At 41.3% G+C, this 17266-nt stretch overlaps 1 protein-coding gene across 2 annotated transcripts in view; it reads right to left on the minus strand.

The window, feature by feature from the left end:
• Positions 1–5261: 5261 nt before the first annotated feature.
• The window catches only part of EIF5B (eukaryotic translation initiation factor 5B), a 35878-nt gene continuing 23873 nt past the window's right edge, over positions 5262–17266 (minus strand). For both annotated transcript variants that reach the window (XM_075590478.1, XM_075590479.1), the window contains 14 exons: positions 16565–16672; positions 15318–15428; positions 15124–15191; positions 14752–14893; positions 14407–14538; positions 12138–12320; positions 11858–12019; positions 11392–11523; positions 11156–11287; positions 10630–10706; positions 10357–10521; positions 7525–7663; positions 6952–7113; positions 5262–6048 (listed from right to left, as the gene is read on the minus strand). In XM_075590478.1, coding sequence (XP_075446593.1) covers positions 5941–6048; positions 6952–7113; positions 7525–7663; positions 10357–10521; positions 10630–10706; positions 11156–11287; positions 11392–11523; positions 11858–12019; positions 12138–12320; positions 14407–14538; positions 14752–14893; positions 15124–15191; positions 15318–15428; positions 16565–16672 — 1821 coding nt within the window. In that variant the 3' untranslated portion in view covers positions 5262–5940. The remainder of the gene's footprint in view (positions 6049–6951; positions 7114–7524; positions 7664–10356; positions 10522–10629; positions 10707–11155; positions 11288–11391; positions 11524–11857; positions 12020–12137; positions 12321–14406; positions 14539–14751; positions 14894–15123; positions 15192–15317; positions 15429–16564; positions 16673–17266) is intronic.

Here is a 17266-nt window from a genome sequence, read left to right on the forward strand (position 1 = left end):
GAGCACAATTTCTTTTGTTTGAAGGGGATTATTTTATCCAAACTTGCGTCATGGCGATGGGGACTACCTTTGCCCCTAGCCTAGCAAATTTATTTTTAGGGCTGTGGGAATCCGACAATATATGGAATCATAATATCGCAGCGCCACAGTTCAAACTGTGGTGCCGCTATATAAATTATATATTGCTGATATGGGATGGAGATGTACCATCCCTCAATCACTTGCCCCAATGCCATACATCCAAGAGTTCTCAAGGAGTTAAGTTCAGTAATAGCCAAACCATTACATTTAATATTCAAGGGCTCCATTTCCACAGGCTCAGTACCACAAGATTGACATCAAGCAGATTTGGTGCCTATATTTAAAAAGGGAGCTAGATCACAACCGGGGAATTACAGGCCTGTAAGCCTGACTTCAATAGTGGAGAAACTACTTGAAGATTTAATACAGGATAATATTCAGGAATACCTAATGGAAAACAAAATTATTAGTAATAGTCAGCATGGATTTATGAAGGACTAGCTGATCTACCCGGTGTTGCCCGGGATTTAATTTTCCCGCTCCCCCCTCTCTCCGCTCCCTCTCTTTCTCCGCTTCCCCCTCTTTCTCCGCTCCCCCCTCTCTGTCTGTCCCACTTCCCCTCTCTCCCCCACTCTCTTTTTTTCTCTGGTGTTTCCCCCCCCCTTCACATTAATGCGGGGCCCCCCCGTGCACAGCGTGGCCCCCCTCCCGTTCCGCCGTGTGCAATGCCTCACAGCTGTGTGATACACCCCGAATGAAGTGAGCACAGTGAATCAGTAACCAGTAGTAATTAGGGAGGTGTGTGTGTGTGTGTGTGTGTGTGTGTGTGTGGTGATGGGGTGAGAGTATGAGACAGTGGGGCGATGAGGCGAGTCCTTATTGTATGCACATTCTTGGTAGTGAAGATGGTGGTAGTGACACGTTTGCGCCGTGTGCAATGCCTCCCTGCTGTGTGACATCAGAGGTGGTGGCGCGCGTACCGGAGGCAGGAGGGCAGGGGGCAGTCAGGCACGGTGAGGTAAGCAGGAGGACGGCGCAGGTGGAAGGGGGAGAGCGCGAGGCAGATGCGGCGGTGTGACCGGGAGGATAGCGGCGCAGGGGGAAGGGGGAGACAGTGAGGGAGGCTGCGGAGTGTAGTACTGTAGCAGTGACTGTGGGGTCCTGCCAGTCACCAAATGGACAGTGAGACCAAGAGGCGCATACGGTGTGAGGGTAGTGTGACTGTCAAGCCCTGCATAGGCGTGGCCATAACCTGAGGCCACACAGCAGGCCAATGAGCTGTGGCCATCCGCCGGCCAATCACAGGGGGCACAAACTGACAAACATTTTTTCACTAATAAAAAATAATATATAATAATATATAAAATATAATATATAAAATATACTAATATATAAAATATAATAATATAATATATAAAATATAATATAATATAAAAATATAAAATCTAATATAAAATATAAAATCTAATATAAAAATATAAAATATAATATAAAAATATAATATAAAAATATAAAATATAAAAAATAATAAAATATAATATATATATCATGCCAAACTGTTTCTTTAAGGAGGAATTTATACAAGGGTATCAGTTGATGAGGTCTACTTAGATTTTGCAAAGGCTTTTGATACGGTTCCACACAAGAGGTTGGTGTACAAAATAAAGCAAATTGGACTCAGTAAAAATATATGCACCTGGATTAAAAACTGGTTGAAGGACAGACAACAGAGGGTTGTCATAAATTTAACTTTTTCAGGTTGGGCTAAGGTCGTGAGTGGAGTACCTCAGGGATCGGTACCGAGACCCCTGCTTTTTAACAACCTTGAGGTTGGCATCGAGAGCAAACTCCATCTTTTCTATTAAAAAAAAAAAAGTATAGTCCAAAAACCATATAAAACGTCCAGTACCACTGTGACCCCAGTGGGTCAACCTTAATGGATCCTTTGGACGCTGGCAGCCTTCTTCCTGGGTACAACAACCTCCCTCTACGTAACCTTAATAGAAAAAAAAAAAAAAGAGAGAAGAAAAAGCACCCGATCCTAGTGTGATACCAGTGGATAACATTTAATATTTTTGGTCAATAACTATTTCAAACTCACAAATAGCCGTGAATTATAAGCGTTGTATGAGAAAACTCATGCCCCAACATGCTTTCCAGGACGCCGCTCCGCCCGATCTGTCATGGGATATCCTCCCCCAGAATCTCCTCTGTCGGTGTCGCTCCTTAGGAAATCCTCCAGCAACCCGCAGTTGCTGAGCGTTTCTGATCTTAGAGTTCCCAATACTCATGGGCAGATCGCAGACTCCTTCTCCGACGTCGTGATTGAGTCTTCACACACAGCTATTTGCAACACGTGACCGTGCCTGTCTCAGACTTGTCTGATTTCATCCTCGAAAGCATGTTGGGGCATGCGTTCTCTCATACAACGCTTATAATTCACGGCCGTTTGTAGTTTTAAATCGTTATTGTCCAAAAATATTAAATTTTATTCACTGGTATCGGGCGCTTTTTCTTCTTATATATATATACACACACATACATCACAATTCCGGTTATCATGCAAGTGGCCACGTAAGAGGCAGCAGCACTAGGTACTAATACTAGGTACTAATGTAGCAAGGAGCCAACAGAGGGCGTGAGGCAACCCATACTTGATCCTCCCACTAACGGTTACCATGTGGCATCCTATTTGGGGGGGTGTATGGAGCCTGCAGAATGATCTGGTAATTATTTTTTTGGGGGGTGTGGGGGACATGGAAGGAAGCCAACAGAATTATGCTGTTTTGTTATTTATTTTAAAACAAAGATATTTTCCATATGCAAAAAGAAAAATATTTAAAAAAAAAAAAAAGATAAGAAATGACAAACACTGATTTTTACAGCAAACCCCCCACCAAAAGCCAGAATCCCTAATAAAATCTATATAGTTACAGCTAGAACTGTACAACAATTTTTTAGGGCTTGGGATCCTTTCTTAAGTTTCCTTGTGTGTCTGCAGGATGTTTTTTTCCTGGGAAAAAGTCATTTGAACAAAACACAAATGGAGGACATGATGATCCAGGGTCTTTGGCACCTACAGGCCCTAACAGCTCAGATCTAAAAAGGCTGGCAGCTCAGAACAAAAACCCTATACCAATAGTAAGGATGTAAAGAAAAAAAGAAAAAAAAGAAAGGGTTTTGTTTGTGTTTTTATGCTTTTGGATCAGTGCATACCAAACGTAACTTGGAAAATTGTGAACAATTGCTGGTGAAGTTAATAATGCAGATGGCATATGGTGTCCTAATGCAATTCATATATTGACAGGAAGAATTCCATAACGACAAATTCAGGTTGAATTTGCAAGAGCCTTAATAAAATAAAAAAAATAATACAAATTAACTTTTTAGTTAATTTGTTCTGCACAGTAACACCAACACTACCTCCGCACCACAGGGTGAAACCTCAATCACGTGCAAATATTTGTGGGAACAAATGCAGAGCGTGGTGGCGATTGACAGCTCACCGCTGTGCGTCTGCTGGAGAAAATATGACTTGTGTTCCTGCTGCAGCAGTTTTTCACCGGACATAACTGGGAGGTGGGCAGAAAATTTGGGTTGCAACTTGCCATTAGTGGCCTTCCATTGGGAGATGGCAATGCTGCCATTATGCACCCTGAACTAAGTTTTCAACAGGTTAGGAAAAGGTTAAATTGTTGATCAGGGTTACAAAAAAAATCTGTTACTTTTGTATACAAGTGTTTAAAGGACAGTGACATTGCAGTATATATTAAACAGAGTTTTAAGTGAAACTTTTGTTTTTTGTCACAGAAATTGTATTTGCGATGGTGATGTTTTTAATACAAATGAAAGATTTGAGAGTATAATTTATTTTTGTGTTGAAATTTCCATACTGTCACTTGGTATACATGATATAATTGACTTACGATAACTCAAGTAAGATGCATATATTTTGGGTTGTAAAGTATCTAAATGTCGTTACTCAAAATTCTTTAATTCAATGTAAATGATAAAAATCAAAAACACAATTTCGGTGACAAAACGCAAAGAAGTTTGACTTAGAACGTGCGTGCTCGGCACACACCCCCATTTAAATGTGTTTTTTTTTTTTAAATATATAATCATTACAGTTACTATATTAATCTATGGGGCCTATGCAGAGAGCAGCGCTATTTCAAAATTCGCCATTTTTTGGAGAAAATCGCGCAGAAAACAGCAGAAAATGGCGAGTTCCGAAAAACGCGCCAATTTTTCTTTTCTATTTCTAAAACTCGCCTCGCGGCTGGCGAGAACCTCCATCTCGCCAGTTTTAAAAATATCCTAATGCAGAGAGACGCGAACGGCATCTAGCGGCTGTTCGCGCCAATAAAATGGCGCGATTGTCTCCTTTTTGCCTCGCCAGAAAAAATTGGCAAGAACCTGCCGCTCGCGCCATTGCAAAGGGAAAAAAAAGGCGCGAATTTTTTTTTACACATTTCTGAAGCGCGCATCTCGCCAATTTAAACTCGCCACACGCATTCATGTTAAACATAGCAGAATTCGCACATTTCTGCATATGGAGAATAAAACTCTCCAAAAAAGCTACTTTTTATTAAACTCGCCAATTTTAAAATTCGCTGCTCTCTGCATGAGGCCCCTATATCTTTTCTACTCCTGTTTTTTTTTTTTTTTTTTTTTTTTTTTTTAATGATAAATGATAGATTTGTAAGATTTTTTGCTATTTGCACTTGTATATTTATACTCACTGGTAATTCCTCTAATAACAGTGTTCCTTTTATTTGTTTGCGTGTACACAGACCAGAGGGGTAATGTGCGGTTTTTTTTCTGGGCTCTGCGCATGCGCTGATGGTGCTGGGCACATCTGCGCAAGCGTGCAGTGTTTTCTGCGCATACGCTGGTCATTTAGGCCGCCTCTATGGCCGTGTATAGTACGCTGTCCATGTATGCGCATACGTATACGTTGCCAGATACTTCCACGCATGAGTCTTCTAGCGGCAAAAAATAAAATCTTCCCCAAACTAGTACTCCCAAGAAGTGTGAATAGAAAATACAAAATATCCCTGTAGCAGGCGGAATACAAATCAATTGAAATCATTATTTCTAACCTCTTGATTTATGCTTCACTATGAAAATACCATTCTTCCGAAGTCTATTATAACAATAACTGCTATAGGGTCTGTGCAATAGAAAAGCTTTTGGCGGCCTGTCATGGATATTGAACTGCAAAAAAACAAACAGCATTTGAAAATCATTGTCCATTTCCTTTATTTCTGGCTCTGAGTTGTAATGATTACAGTATAACTTGGCGCCATGAACTGTACAAGCATTAAAATGCTGCCCAAAATACATTTTACATCATGGTTTCACAAGAAGCAGGTGAAGGGAGAGCCACAAGAAGCAGATTCAGGGAGAGCCTAATTACGTCATTCTCGATCTTTAAAAAAAATTCTGTAGGCACAAAGCAGAGGTACGTTGGAAAATCATTTGGGGCGGGGCAGAGTCTGCATAAATAATGAAATATATATATATTTTTTTTTTTTTACATCAAAAAGGTCCAAGATTTATAGTCTGCAGAGTACCAAAACCTGCAGCGCTGATCTTACAAGTATAAAATTGAAAGAATTCCGTACTAAAACATTGGGCCGATTTATTTATTTTTTAAAACAGAAGCCAGTACAAGAGTGGTGCGCATAAGAGGTGAGCAGGCACATAGGAACGGTGGGGACGTGTAAAATTGAGCACTGTCAAACCAGTGTAAATTTCTTGGTTTCTCATGGAAAACAATTTAAACTACTTTTTTTTTCCTTCCCAACGACAGGTTCAGTCTCACTTTTTCTTCCCTCCCTCGGTATGCTTCTTTCTTTACAAAGAACAGGAGTACGTTGCAAGTTCCAGCCTGTGGCGTACGCAGAAAATGCTTTAGATGATTTCAAACACTTTCTTGAGTTCTACTATAAGCTGCCAGTCTGTTTTCGTCATATCATCTCTAAACCAGTTTTTCAAAGCATCAATTGATTGGCGATTGATCTGAAACAGGAACAAACAAGGTTTTAACAACACAACACTTTAAACACTTCAGCTCAAGAGGGATATGTAATGAGTTAGAACTTTGCCAAATACCATCATATTGCACAGTGATGGATGCCATCACCTCTGCAGTTGGTATGAAACTAGAACTATTATGAAGGCAGAATGTCACAGGCCCCTTTTGCAAGGCCTCCCTACATCCCCAAGCTCCTACTTTCCTTGTACAACATATAACCAAAATCATGCCTTTACTGTACATTGAGGTGGGGTTTTGATTGAGGGAAGGTACCAAAAAAAACAAAAATAAAAATCTGGTGAGACATTTTTATTGGGGGTGTTTATTAACCCCAAATTTGCAAGTGAAGTGATCAGCTGATACAGGCAGTCAAGCTGTTGGCAAAAAATCATTGTTCCATCTACAAAAGAAAGCATTTTTTTGCCAACAGTAGTTTGTAGAGTAAGTAGGGAAAAGGAACAATTTAAAAGCAAACAAATGTAGCCCAAGTAACTTTCCACCAGCAAATGATCACTGCAGCACCTGTAGAAAGGCCGCCATAGGGCAGCCCCACAGCTTTTGCTTTTCCAGAGCTACAGGAAATGTGTTCCCTGCAGTTCTGGGAACAATAGATCAGGCTGGATCTGTAACTCCACTTTCATATGCTCATGCAAGGTCTAGTGTTGTAAACTCGCCCTTTCACATGAACATCTACTCCGACGTCCATATAACATGCATGAAAAGTACTTTAAAGGCCGCTGTACATATTTGGTCCGATAAATTATTATTTGGTTCCCTGGATGGCAAGAGTAACATTACTTGCCCTAAAGTAATAGATATTTCAGGTGCACATGTCAATACGTAGGCAGTATTATTAAGGTCATCAGTTGACAAACATAAATCCATACCTTGCTAACAAGGAAGTCTGTAGCTTCAAAGTGTCTTCCAAACATCTTTGGAGAATCTCCGGGGATAGGTTCTATTTTAATACACACCTCCTGGCCTTTCTTTGCCACATCCACTGACTTATGGTTAATTTCAAGACCGGTCACTATGCCAATGTCTACAAACTGCAGGAGAAAAAAAAATGTGTTGAGCATTTTCAACGTGTGGATTGTTTATTTAAGAATATTCCTGTGAAACTGGTTATTGAATGTTACTTTAAAGCCCATACAAAATAACCCGTTTCAAGTTCAACCCTTAAAGTAAATTGTGCATGTGACCAAACTAACAACTGTACGTTATACTGGAAAACATTTGAAGAGCTCGTGCAAACAACTAAATGGATCAAACGGAACATAAAACACCCCCCACCTCCCCCAAGATCCATCAATTCACTGGGACAAATGAAGGAACTACATAAACTATAAAAGTGAAATAAATCTCATCCACAAACTGGATTGCATAATATAATATTTTGATTATTGTTTAATATATTTACACACAAAAAAAATGCATTGAGATGTTGGGAAGTTACTTACACTTTTGGTAGGTACACATATTGGTGTACCCTGTTTGACTTGACCGGCTTCCACAACAACTCCCATAACAATAGGGTCACGAGAGTTAAAAATAAATTGAGGGAGGATTCTTATTTTACAGGGAAATACTGCGATGTGCCTAAAGTAATACAAAGAGAAGGAAAACAGGAGCAACAATCTACATTTCCAAGTAAGAAATAAAATAAAAAGTGAAAACAAAATCTCAAAACTTGACTAATACAATATGTTATTCATCAGGTTATTCATCAGGTGGAAATAAAATGTTTGTTTTCTTTAGGGCAGAATCTGCTCTTTTATACCAATAGCTCTGTCAAAAGGATCCACATTTTACTCTGTTCTATATCACTGTGAGGACACAATACATAGTGTGTGTTGCAGCATGTAACCCAGCTAACAATTCAACTGCTCATATACAGGTTATACAATTCAACATCTGCAGCAAAGTGACATGACGTTTAAACAGAGGAAGCCCAAGTAGCAGGTAAAAGAAAAATGATACACATTTTCAAAACATATTACATTTCCCCCCCAAAAAAGTCACCCCCCCAAACTCTCCCTCATTTTACCCGCAGGCGACACTTACCGGCAGCGTGGTGCAGCGGCTCCCGGCATTCTCCTGCAACTTTATTCAAAATGGCTGCGCCGCTTTGCCATGACAACATGACGCTACGGGACAACGTCACGCAGTGTCCAGTTGCTGCGTGACGTCATTACGTCACATAGCATCCCGTTGTCATGGCCATTTTCATGAAGTTGCAGGAGAATGCCGGGAGATGAAGGGGGAGACGCAGGAGAATGCCGGGAGATGAAGGGGGAGACGCAGGAGAATGCCGGGAGATGAAGGGGGAGACGCAGGAGAATGCCGGGAGATGAAGGGGGAGACGCAGGAGAATGCCGGGAGATGAAGGGGGAGACGCAGGAGAATGCCGGGAGATGAAGGGGGAGACGCAGGAGAATGCCGGGAGATGAAGGGGGAGACGCAGGAGAATGCCGGGAGATGAAGGGGGAGACGCAGGAGAATGCCGGGAGATGAAGGGGGAGACGCAGGAGAATGCCGGGAGATGAAGGGGGAGACGCAGGAGAATGCCGGGAGATGAAGGGGGAGACGCAGGAGAATGCCGGGAGATGAAGGGGGAGACGCAGGAGAATGCCGGGAGATGAAGGGGGAGACGCAGGAGAATGCCGGGAGATGAAGGGGGAGACGCAGGAGAATGCCGGGAGATGAAGGGGGAGACGCAGGAGAATGCCGGGAGATGAAGGGGGAGACGCAGGAGAATGCCGGGAGATGAAGGGGGAGACGCAGGAGAATGCCGGGAGATGAAGGGGGAGACGCAGGAGAATGCCGGGAGATGAAGGGGGAGACGCAGGAGAATGCCGGGAGATGAAGGGGGAGACGCAGGAGAATGCCGGGAGATGAAGGGGGAGACGCAGGAGAATGCCGGGAGATGAAGGGGGAGACGCAGGAGAATGCCGGGAGATGAAGGGGGAGACGCAGGAGAATGCCGGGAGATGAAGGGGGAGACGCAGGAGAATGCCGGGAGATGAAGGGGGAGACGCAGGAGAATGCCGGGAGATGAAGGGGGAGACGCAGGAGAATGCTGGGAGACTGCACCACGCCGCAGGTAAGTCTCGCCAGCGGGTAAAATGCACTCGCCCTAGACGAGTGAGCGAGTGCATTTGTCGAACCCTGGTCATACCCATACATCACATAAGCAAAAAGAAATGCAGAGCGCACACACCAGTAACTACAAAAAGTAAACTATATAGTTACATAACCAAACAGGTGCATCTAACATTTCGGTCCAGCTGGACCTTGGATCAGGGATAAAAACACATGAACGGGAGGGCCGAAGGGAGGCCAGTCCAATCAAAAAATAGTGGTGTTCCAAAAGTATGTGGGTTCACACAAGTAGTGAAGCGCTACCCACTAGATCCCTGTTGAATTCCCACCTGGACCAAAACGTTGGATTCACCGGTTTATTATGCAACTATATGACATTATTATTATTTAGGTGGAAGTCCGCTATATGAAACTTGTTTATTTTATAAAAAAAATTCTTATTGGTCTGTGCAGTGGAAAATTAGTGAAAAAAAGCGCTAATAATATAAAATTGCTGAACCATACATTGATACACTCCCAATAGTCCTTGAAGTCCAATAGGCTGCCTAACGAGTCTAGCGGATTGTCTCCACAACCAGAATGGACATAGTAACCAAAAAGTCCTGTATGGTGCCATATGCGTGGCTCCAGAATGTTCTCACAGCACTCCAGCATGTATGTGGATAATAAAGACAAAAACAGGGCCCTAATATTGCGTTATCTGGAGTGCTGTGAGAACGTTCTGGAGCCACGCATCAATATAACAGACCGGGACGGACCCACGGAAGATCTGTGTGCTGTATACCTTGGGTTGTCATCCTTGGCGCCATACAGGTCCTTATTGGTCTGTGCGCTCTGCATTTCTTTTTTTCTCCAGTACATGCTGGGAACAAGAGTTCCTTTCATAAGCAGTTGGGAGACACAGGGAGAAAGAGATCCCCTAGACTCCCTAGATAAAATGTTGGTCAATGTTAACCAGCATACACATAAGGAATAATATTTATTATAATTTTTTTTTTTTTTTTTTTACAGCTTTCAACAAAATAAAAAAAAATTGATGTCCACAAAGACTTCTCACACTGCCTTACAGGTTGTAGGCAGCTTTTAAGATGAGGCATAATAAATATGTGTTATGCATTCCATTTGTGCAGGGGCGTAGTCTTTATGGATAGAATTAGACTACACCTGAGTAACTACAAATTGCAACTTACTTGAACTCTTCTTGCTTCTGTTTCTTGTAATCTTGTCTGTACTTGGTAAAGGCATCAAACAAGTGGTAGATGATTTCAGCACTAAAAACTCGAACCCCTAAACTATCGGCCATTTCTTGGGCCTCCCGTTCAATTCTTACATCAAATGCCAAAATCACAGCATACCTATGAAGGAAATCAAAAGGCAAAACAATGAATGAATAAGCCAGGCGTTGCTAAATTTATTTGCATATTCAGAATAAATTTGGATACAAAAAGTAATTAATTACTCACTGAGGATCATGTTCCAACATCACAGAAGCTTTCATCACGTCCTTTCTATGGACAGGGCCTATGTTTATTCCAGCATACTGTTGAAGCAATAATGGACACCATTGAATAAATGGGCAAATGGGCTGTCTACTCTACACAAAACAAAAAAGGTCTTAACTGAGAAGACAATCTACTTGAAAAATAAGCAAATAAGGACTTTGAAGTTAAGCAAGGCAACACAAAGTTAATGACAAGTTAACCACCATTCAAGCGAGACATTTAAAACCTCGGGAGAAGCTAGGAAGTAGCAGCGAGTAATTTCATGTGTAAGTATCTCAGGAACAAGGCGGCGGCAGCGCGCCCCCTCCCCCCCCTGCCCCAAGAGCTACAAATCGCATTGGTTCAAATCCAAACCCCCAAAGGGGATTACATTGGCAGGACTACGGCTTTAGCTCTGCCTTACTCCACCTCTCACTGTGATAAGTATGGGGGATAACAGATATAAACTGGAAGACACATCTATTTAAATACATAGGCTTAAACTTACTGGCACTTCTGATGTTTTCAGGTATTCAAGCAGTGCTTCCAAAGAGCCCAGAGTGGATGCTTGCACATATACACCTTTTTCCTCTAACTTGATGGCATTCAGGGTTTGCTTCAACTCGTGTATCAGTTCATCCTTACAAAAAACACACAGTTATTTCTGTAGATGTATAGGCAAGTGCTTAGATCTTCCAAGTCTTTCTCAATTAGCATATCGCATTCAAGGGCCACTTTACTCACTCTAAGGACAGGGATCTCATCCTCTTTGTGAGCAACCAAAAGGGGCAGACCCGCCAGTGCTTTCTCCAAGTCCTTCCCCAGGATCTTCACTCCTTGCGCTGCTAGTACCTCTTTGTGTTTCTCATACGGATTCTATAAAATTGGCAGAAACGTATTTGGGATTTAATACGAATTTGCATTACCATCCAAAAAAGGCGTCCAAATAAAACAGTTTCCAGTATTAAATACATTTTTTAATTAATATATCATTATACTTGTGGCATTTTCCTGCCCCAAGATACTAAGAACTTGGTAAAGAAAAAGGGATGGATAAAAAGAATAAGTGTACACATGTTTAAACAAAGCTTATGACCACAATACAAATGGCGGTAGCTATAACAAATATTTCTGTCCTTTAGCTATTAATTCTCTCAATAAGTAACATTACAGATGCTTATCGCCTTTGTACATCATCTCTGTCTGTTACCTTTACTCTTAATTCTTTCATCGGAGGAGGAAGCAAGAGCCCTCTAATCTGTGTTACAATTGGACCTTCCACACCAGCAACTATAATTGTATCACTTTCCCTCAGACGTCCATTAATCAAAATGACATCAATGGTTGTACCCATGCCTGGAAGGGCCTTTACCTAGGAAAATAAACATAATTTGGATCAAAATAACTTACTTCTGTAGCATAAGAAATGAACAAAGTGATTAAAAAAAAAAAAAAAAATTGAATAAAAGTAAATGCCAGCCATAGCTTACCTCCATCACCTGGGCTCTCAACTCTTCGGAATGGGCCAACCTTTTACTTAGCAAAGTCTGTGTCAGGTCAACAAGAAGAGATATCAGATTCCCCATACCATCTCCAGTATGAGCAGAGGTAGGAACCAGAGAAACAAATGTGCGAGGGTCCTTATTCTCGTGGAACAAAGCAGCATTCAAGCCCTTAAAAACAGAATGACAAGAAATTGTAAAACATACAAATGCATTGTAAGCTTCACTCAAGGACACGGCTCCAGTAGAACGCCTTTATTTAAGCCATGGCTTAATCCAAGAGTTTATGAAAGGAGTGTGATGTTTTACAGCAGCGTAGTCGCATGGAGGGACGAGATGGCACAAGTTGTAGTTCCTACAGGATTCCACGTTTATAACCAACACGTTCATACTTTTACATAGTCCTACTAGTCTCATTGGGACCACTCTTCCTTAACCACCTTTCAAGTAACAAACAATCTAGATCTTTAGGAGAAAAAAAATTGTGGTGCAAAAAACCTTTATTTAGATAGTCGTTAAGAAGTACTTATAATGTAGATTATTTTTATGGTTGATCAACATTTTAACTATGTAACTAGCAACAAATCAATGTCAAAAAGTGACAATGTAAAGTGAATGGCGAGTTATAAAACATATTAATAACTCAAAATACATTAATTGTTTGACTGTCATACTACGTGTTGTAATGTCTCTAACACTGCTGTCCGACTGTAGACATCCTTTAAAGTCATGTATGTGTGTCTGAATGTATGTGTGTGTGTGTGTGTGTCTGAATGTATGTGTGTGTGTGTGTGTGTGTGTGTGTGTGTCTGAATGTATGTATGTATGTATGTATGTATGTGTCTGAATGTACGTGTGTATGTGTGCGTCTGAATGTGTGTGTGTGTGTGTCTGAATGTATGTATGTATGTATGTATGTATGTGTCTGAATGTACGTGTGTATGTGTGCGTCTGAATGTGTGTGTGTGTGTGTGTGTGTGTGTGTGTCTGAATGTATGTGTGTGTGTGTGTGTGTGTCTGAATGTATGTGTGTGTGTGTCTGAATGTATGTGTGTGTGTGTGTGTGTGTGAATGTATGTGTGTGAATGTGTGTGTGTGTGTGTGTGTGTGTGTGTGTCTGAATGTATGTGTGTGTGTCTGAATGTATGTGTGTGTGTGTGTGTGTGTGTGTGTGTGTGTGTGTGTGTGTGTGTGTGTGTGTGTGTGTGTGTGTGTGTGTGTGAATGTATGTGTGTGAATGTATGTGTGTGTGTGTGTGTGAATGTATGTGTGTGTGTGTGTCTGAATGTATGTGTGTGTGTGTCTGAATGTATGTATGTATGTATGTGTGTGTGTCTGAATGTATGTATGTATGTATGTATGTGTGTGTCTGAATGTATGTGTGTGTGTGTGTGTGTGTCTGAATGTATGTGTGTGTGTGTGTGTGTGTGTCTGAATGTATGTGTGTGTGTGTGTGTGTGTGTGTGTGTCTGTATGTATGTATGTATGTATGTATGTATGTATGTATGTATGTATGTATGTATGTATCTGAATGTATGTGTCTGAATGTGTGTATCTGAATGTGTGTGTCTGAGTGTGTGTGTGTCTGAGTGTGTGTGTCTGAGTGTGTGTGTGTGTCTGAGTGTGTGTGTGTGTCTGAGTGTGTGTGTGTGTCTGAGTGTCTGTCTGTGTGTCTGAGTGTGTCTGTGTGTCTGAGTGTGTCTGTGTCTGAGTCTTGTTATTCTTCAGTACAATAAATTCCCAAACCTGAAATTAAAATGCCTGCACAGGCCCTCTCTCTATGATATTACTGGACTTCAGAAGCTTAGGTGATTTTGCAATGTGCTCTCATCCTAAGGCCTGGGACCTGGTAGCCCAGACCCCGCTGAGCCGCGCTGAGCAGATGAACTTACCCCCTTCATCTGTAATCAGCGTGGCTTTAGTATCCCCTTCCGCACGCTTCTGCATGCGTGTGGACGCTCATCAAATTTCAGGACAGCCAGATTTAAAATTTCGGCGCTGAGGGGAGCGGAGGAGCGGTCGTGTGACCGCAACCATCCAATGGGAACGAGGGTTTAGCCCTGCCACGCCTTCGCCCCGCCCCGCCCCCAAAACGCGCTCACTGCCTCGCCTGCCAGGACGCAAAAAAGCACCAGCTTGGGCAGGCGAGGCAGAGCAGGAGCGCGGCTCAGCGCGGCCCGAGGCACCATGCCCGCGGCCTAAGAAGCAATCTTGAGGACCACTATCCAGAAGGTCAGACTTTTCTCCTGTCAGTTACCTGCTGTGCAAATTCAACAATGATGGACTTGGTACGCTCCTCAAACTCATCTTTAGTGTTCTTCTTTTGTTTCTTTAACGTTGCAGCTACATCAGTGTCCGGACTCTTCTTCCAGTCATACAACCTGTCAACCTGAGAGAAGCAGTCTTAAATGACGAGTGTTGTGGTATTATGTAAGCTGAATACTTTTTGATCTTGAAGACACTAAAAACACTTTGCCATTATCTTGCTGTGCAAAGCTGCCAATTCTAAACCAATTGCCGAGTTCGCACTGTTTCCTGTTCATGTATAACCTTCAAATATTAGATGGCTGGAAAAAGCCATTTGCAACAAAATGTGACTTACTTTGTTTAGAGCAACAATAAAAGGGCACTTCTTCGTTTTCAACAAGTTTAAGGACTCAATAGTCTGTGGCTCCAAACCGTGCATGATGTCCACCACAAGAATGGCAATATCACAGAGTGAGCTTCCACGGTTCCGCAGGTTGCTGTCAATTGAAGAATGGTACAATTTAGGAAACACTCAATCAAGCAGCGTCCATGCAATAAAATAGGGTTTATTCCTTTGGCTATAAATACACATGACAGCAGTCCCTAACTGATCAGAACCATGAGAAGCTCAACATCTAGTCTGCAAACCTTTTTACTACATTGGATGGTGATGCTCATCACTGAATATGTGCAAGAACGCACACAGATTGTGTTTACGTTTAAATACCTGAACGACTCGTGCCCGGGGGTATCAATGATCAGCATTCCTGGAATCTTCACGTTTTCTTTATCAAACTGAATTAGAGACAGAAATTAAAACAGGAGAAACAGATTAAAAATGGTGTGCTAAAGTATCTATATTATTCAGTTTGCTGTAATATGCTCTAAAAAAAAAAAAATAAAGTGAGAAATTATCCTTACATTTTTAACCATCTTAGCCTGCTCTTTAATAGCATCCAGGGGGACATTAGTTGCTCCAATCTGCTGGGTAATACCCCCAGCTTCACCGTCTTGTACGTGTGTATGGCGGAGCTACAGAACATAGGGGGAAGAGAAGAGAATTACATTTTTAAAATGACCTCATCGAAAATGTCATTTTGGCAGAAAAACACAGTAACCACCTGAGACTTTAAATCTTATTCGTAAGCACTTTAACCATGTATTCTTGATGGGATTAGAAGAACAAGCATTTTTCAATTAAGACATTATTTCACTATTAAATTGTACAGCCATAAAGAACAAATACTTTATTAAGGGACAATCTGGTAAAGAAAAACAGTAAGTCTCTTACCACAACAGCTTGCATTCATTGTTGTTGTTTTTTTATGCAGCCAGCATTTTATTTACCACTGATAGATATATACTGTATAGCTATAAACATATACATTTTAGATTTAGCTTGCACAGCAGCATATACCTGTTTGACAACCACTGTAACATGGAAACTATTTGAAGTTTTAATGCCAGAGCACTACAGCGATTTTCAAACTACGAAGTGAAGTCATATGTCAGCATGCTTAGGGCAAGGTAATATCAAATTACACTGTAGATGTTCTGAATTAACGTGATTAGAACACATCCAAAACATCATTCCAGCTTAAATATCTTGCAGAGCAGCAGTTTGAGAGGGCATGGAAAGGTACAAATGTGTTGCTAAATGAAGAATTAACATTTTGCGATGTACTGTGAACAGTCATACCAAGTTAGTCTCAGAATTACAAATTCATTACATACCATACAGACACATATTATCCCAGCCTCATTTCAACAGCAACAGGCTTAAAACTCACTGGCTATGTGGGGTCACGAAATGCGCAGGGGCATATTTGGGCTGCTCCCGACAATCAATTGTTAACATGCACATGTGTAGTGGCTTTAATGTTCTATATACACACATAGCCCTCACCTGTGGATCTGATCCGTTTTGGAAGTCTCATATTCAATAACAGTGCAGCTGTGATGACAACGATTTGAAAACTACCACTTTCCTTTCAGAACAATAATTGGTTATATGGAAAGTTAATCAGCACAATCAAACCTCCATAAAAGAAGGGACTCCCAGCAAAACTAGTTTAAACAACATTTTCTGCCACTTAGCTCTGGAAGTTTATTGAACAAAATCCGAAGCTCTCACAAATAAGACTGCAGAGACCCAGTGAAAATCTTACCTTGTCCAAGATTTTTGTCTTTCCTGTGTCTACGTGCCCAAGTACACATATGACTGGTGCACGAAGTACCTGCGTATTTATAGTTCTCTGGTTTTCGGTCCGCCGTTTCTAAAAGAAAGGAAGAAAATATTAAGGATCATCATTTGTGATGATTTATTTCACACATTTTCCACAAGCCAACATGTGATTTCCAAATCATACAATCTTTCATGCCTCTTGGAAAAATGGAATGGACGCAAGCAATTTTAATTTAGTGAACTCGTTCTAGTTATTTGGCCCTTGAGGACAAACGCCATGCATTTATTCTGTTGGGTATAGAGCACAATACAAGGCAAAGTTAGGTACCTAGCAGGGGTGACAAAACAAAGTTGACAAATTAATAGGCCCATATCAGAAGTCTTGCCAAACACCAATCTGATTTTTGTTAAGCACCCCTTCGGTGTCATGGAAGGCATTCAGCAGTTTGAGGGACAGAGAGAGTTGTTCTAGGGGATGTAAATACCCATAAATAACCAAACACCCAGACTCTGCTAAAAAGAGTGTTGATCACAGGAAATAACCAGAGATTAATCTAAACCACTCCAGATACGTGCTTCAAGTATTTAAAATATTTCAATGAAAAGAAAATATTCCCAAGTCTGCCCACCAATCTTTTTTTTTTTATTTTTAACTTCTTTTTTTTTAAATAGTTAGGGGCTTATT

The sequence above is a fragment of the Ascaphus truei genome, chromosome 3 (genome assembly GCF_040206685.1).
Source record: "Ascaphus truei isolate aAscTru1 chromosome 3, aAscTru1.hap1, whole genome shotgun sequence".
NCBI lineage: Eukaryota > Metazoa > Chordata > Amphibia > Anura > Ascaphidae > Ascaphus > Ascaphus truei.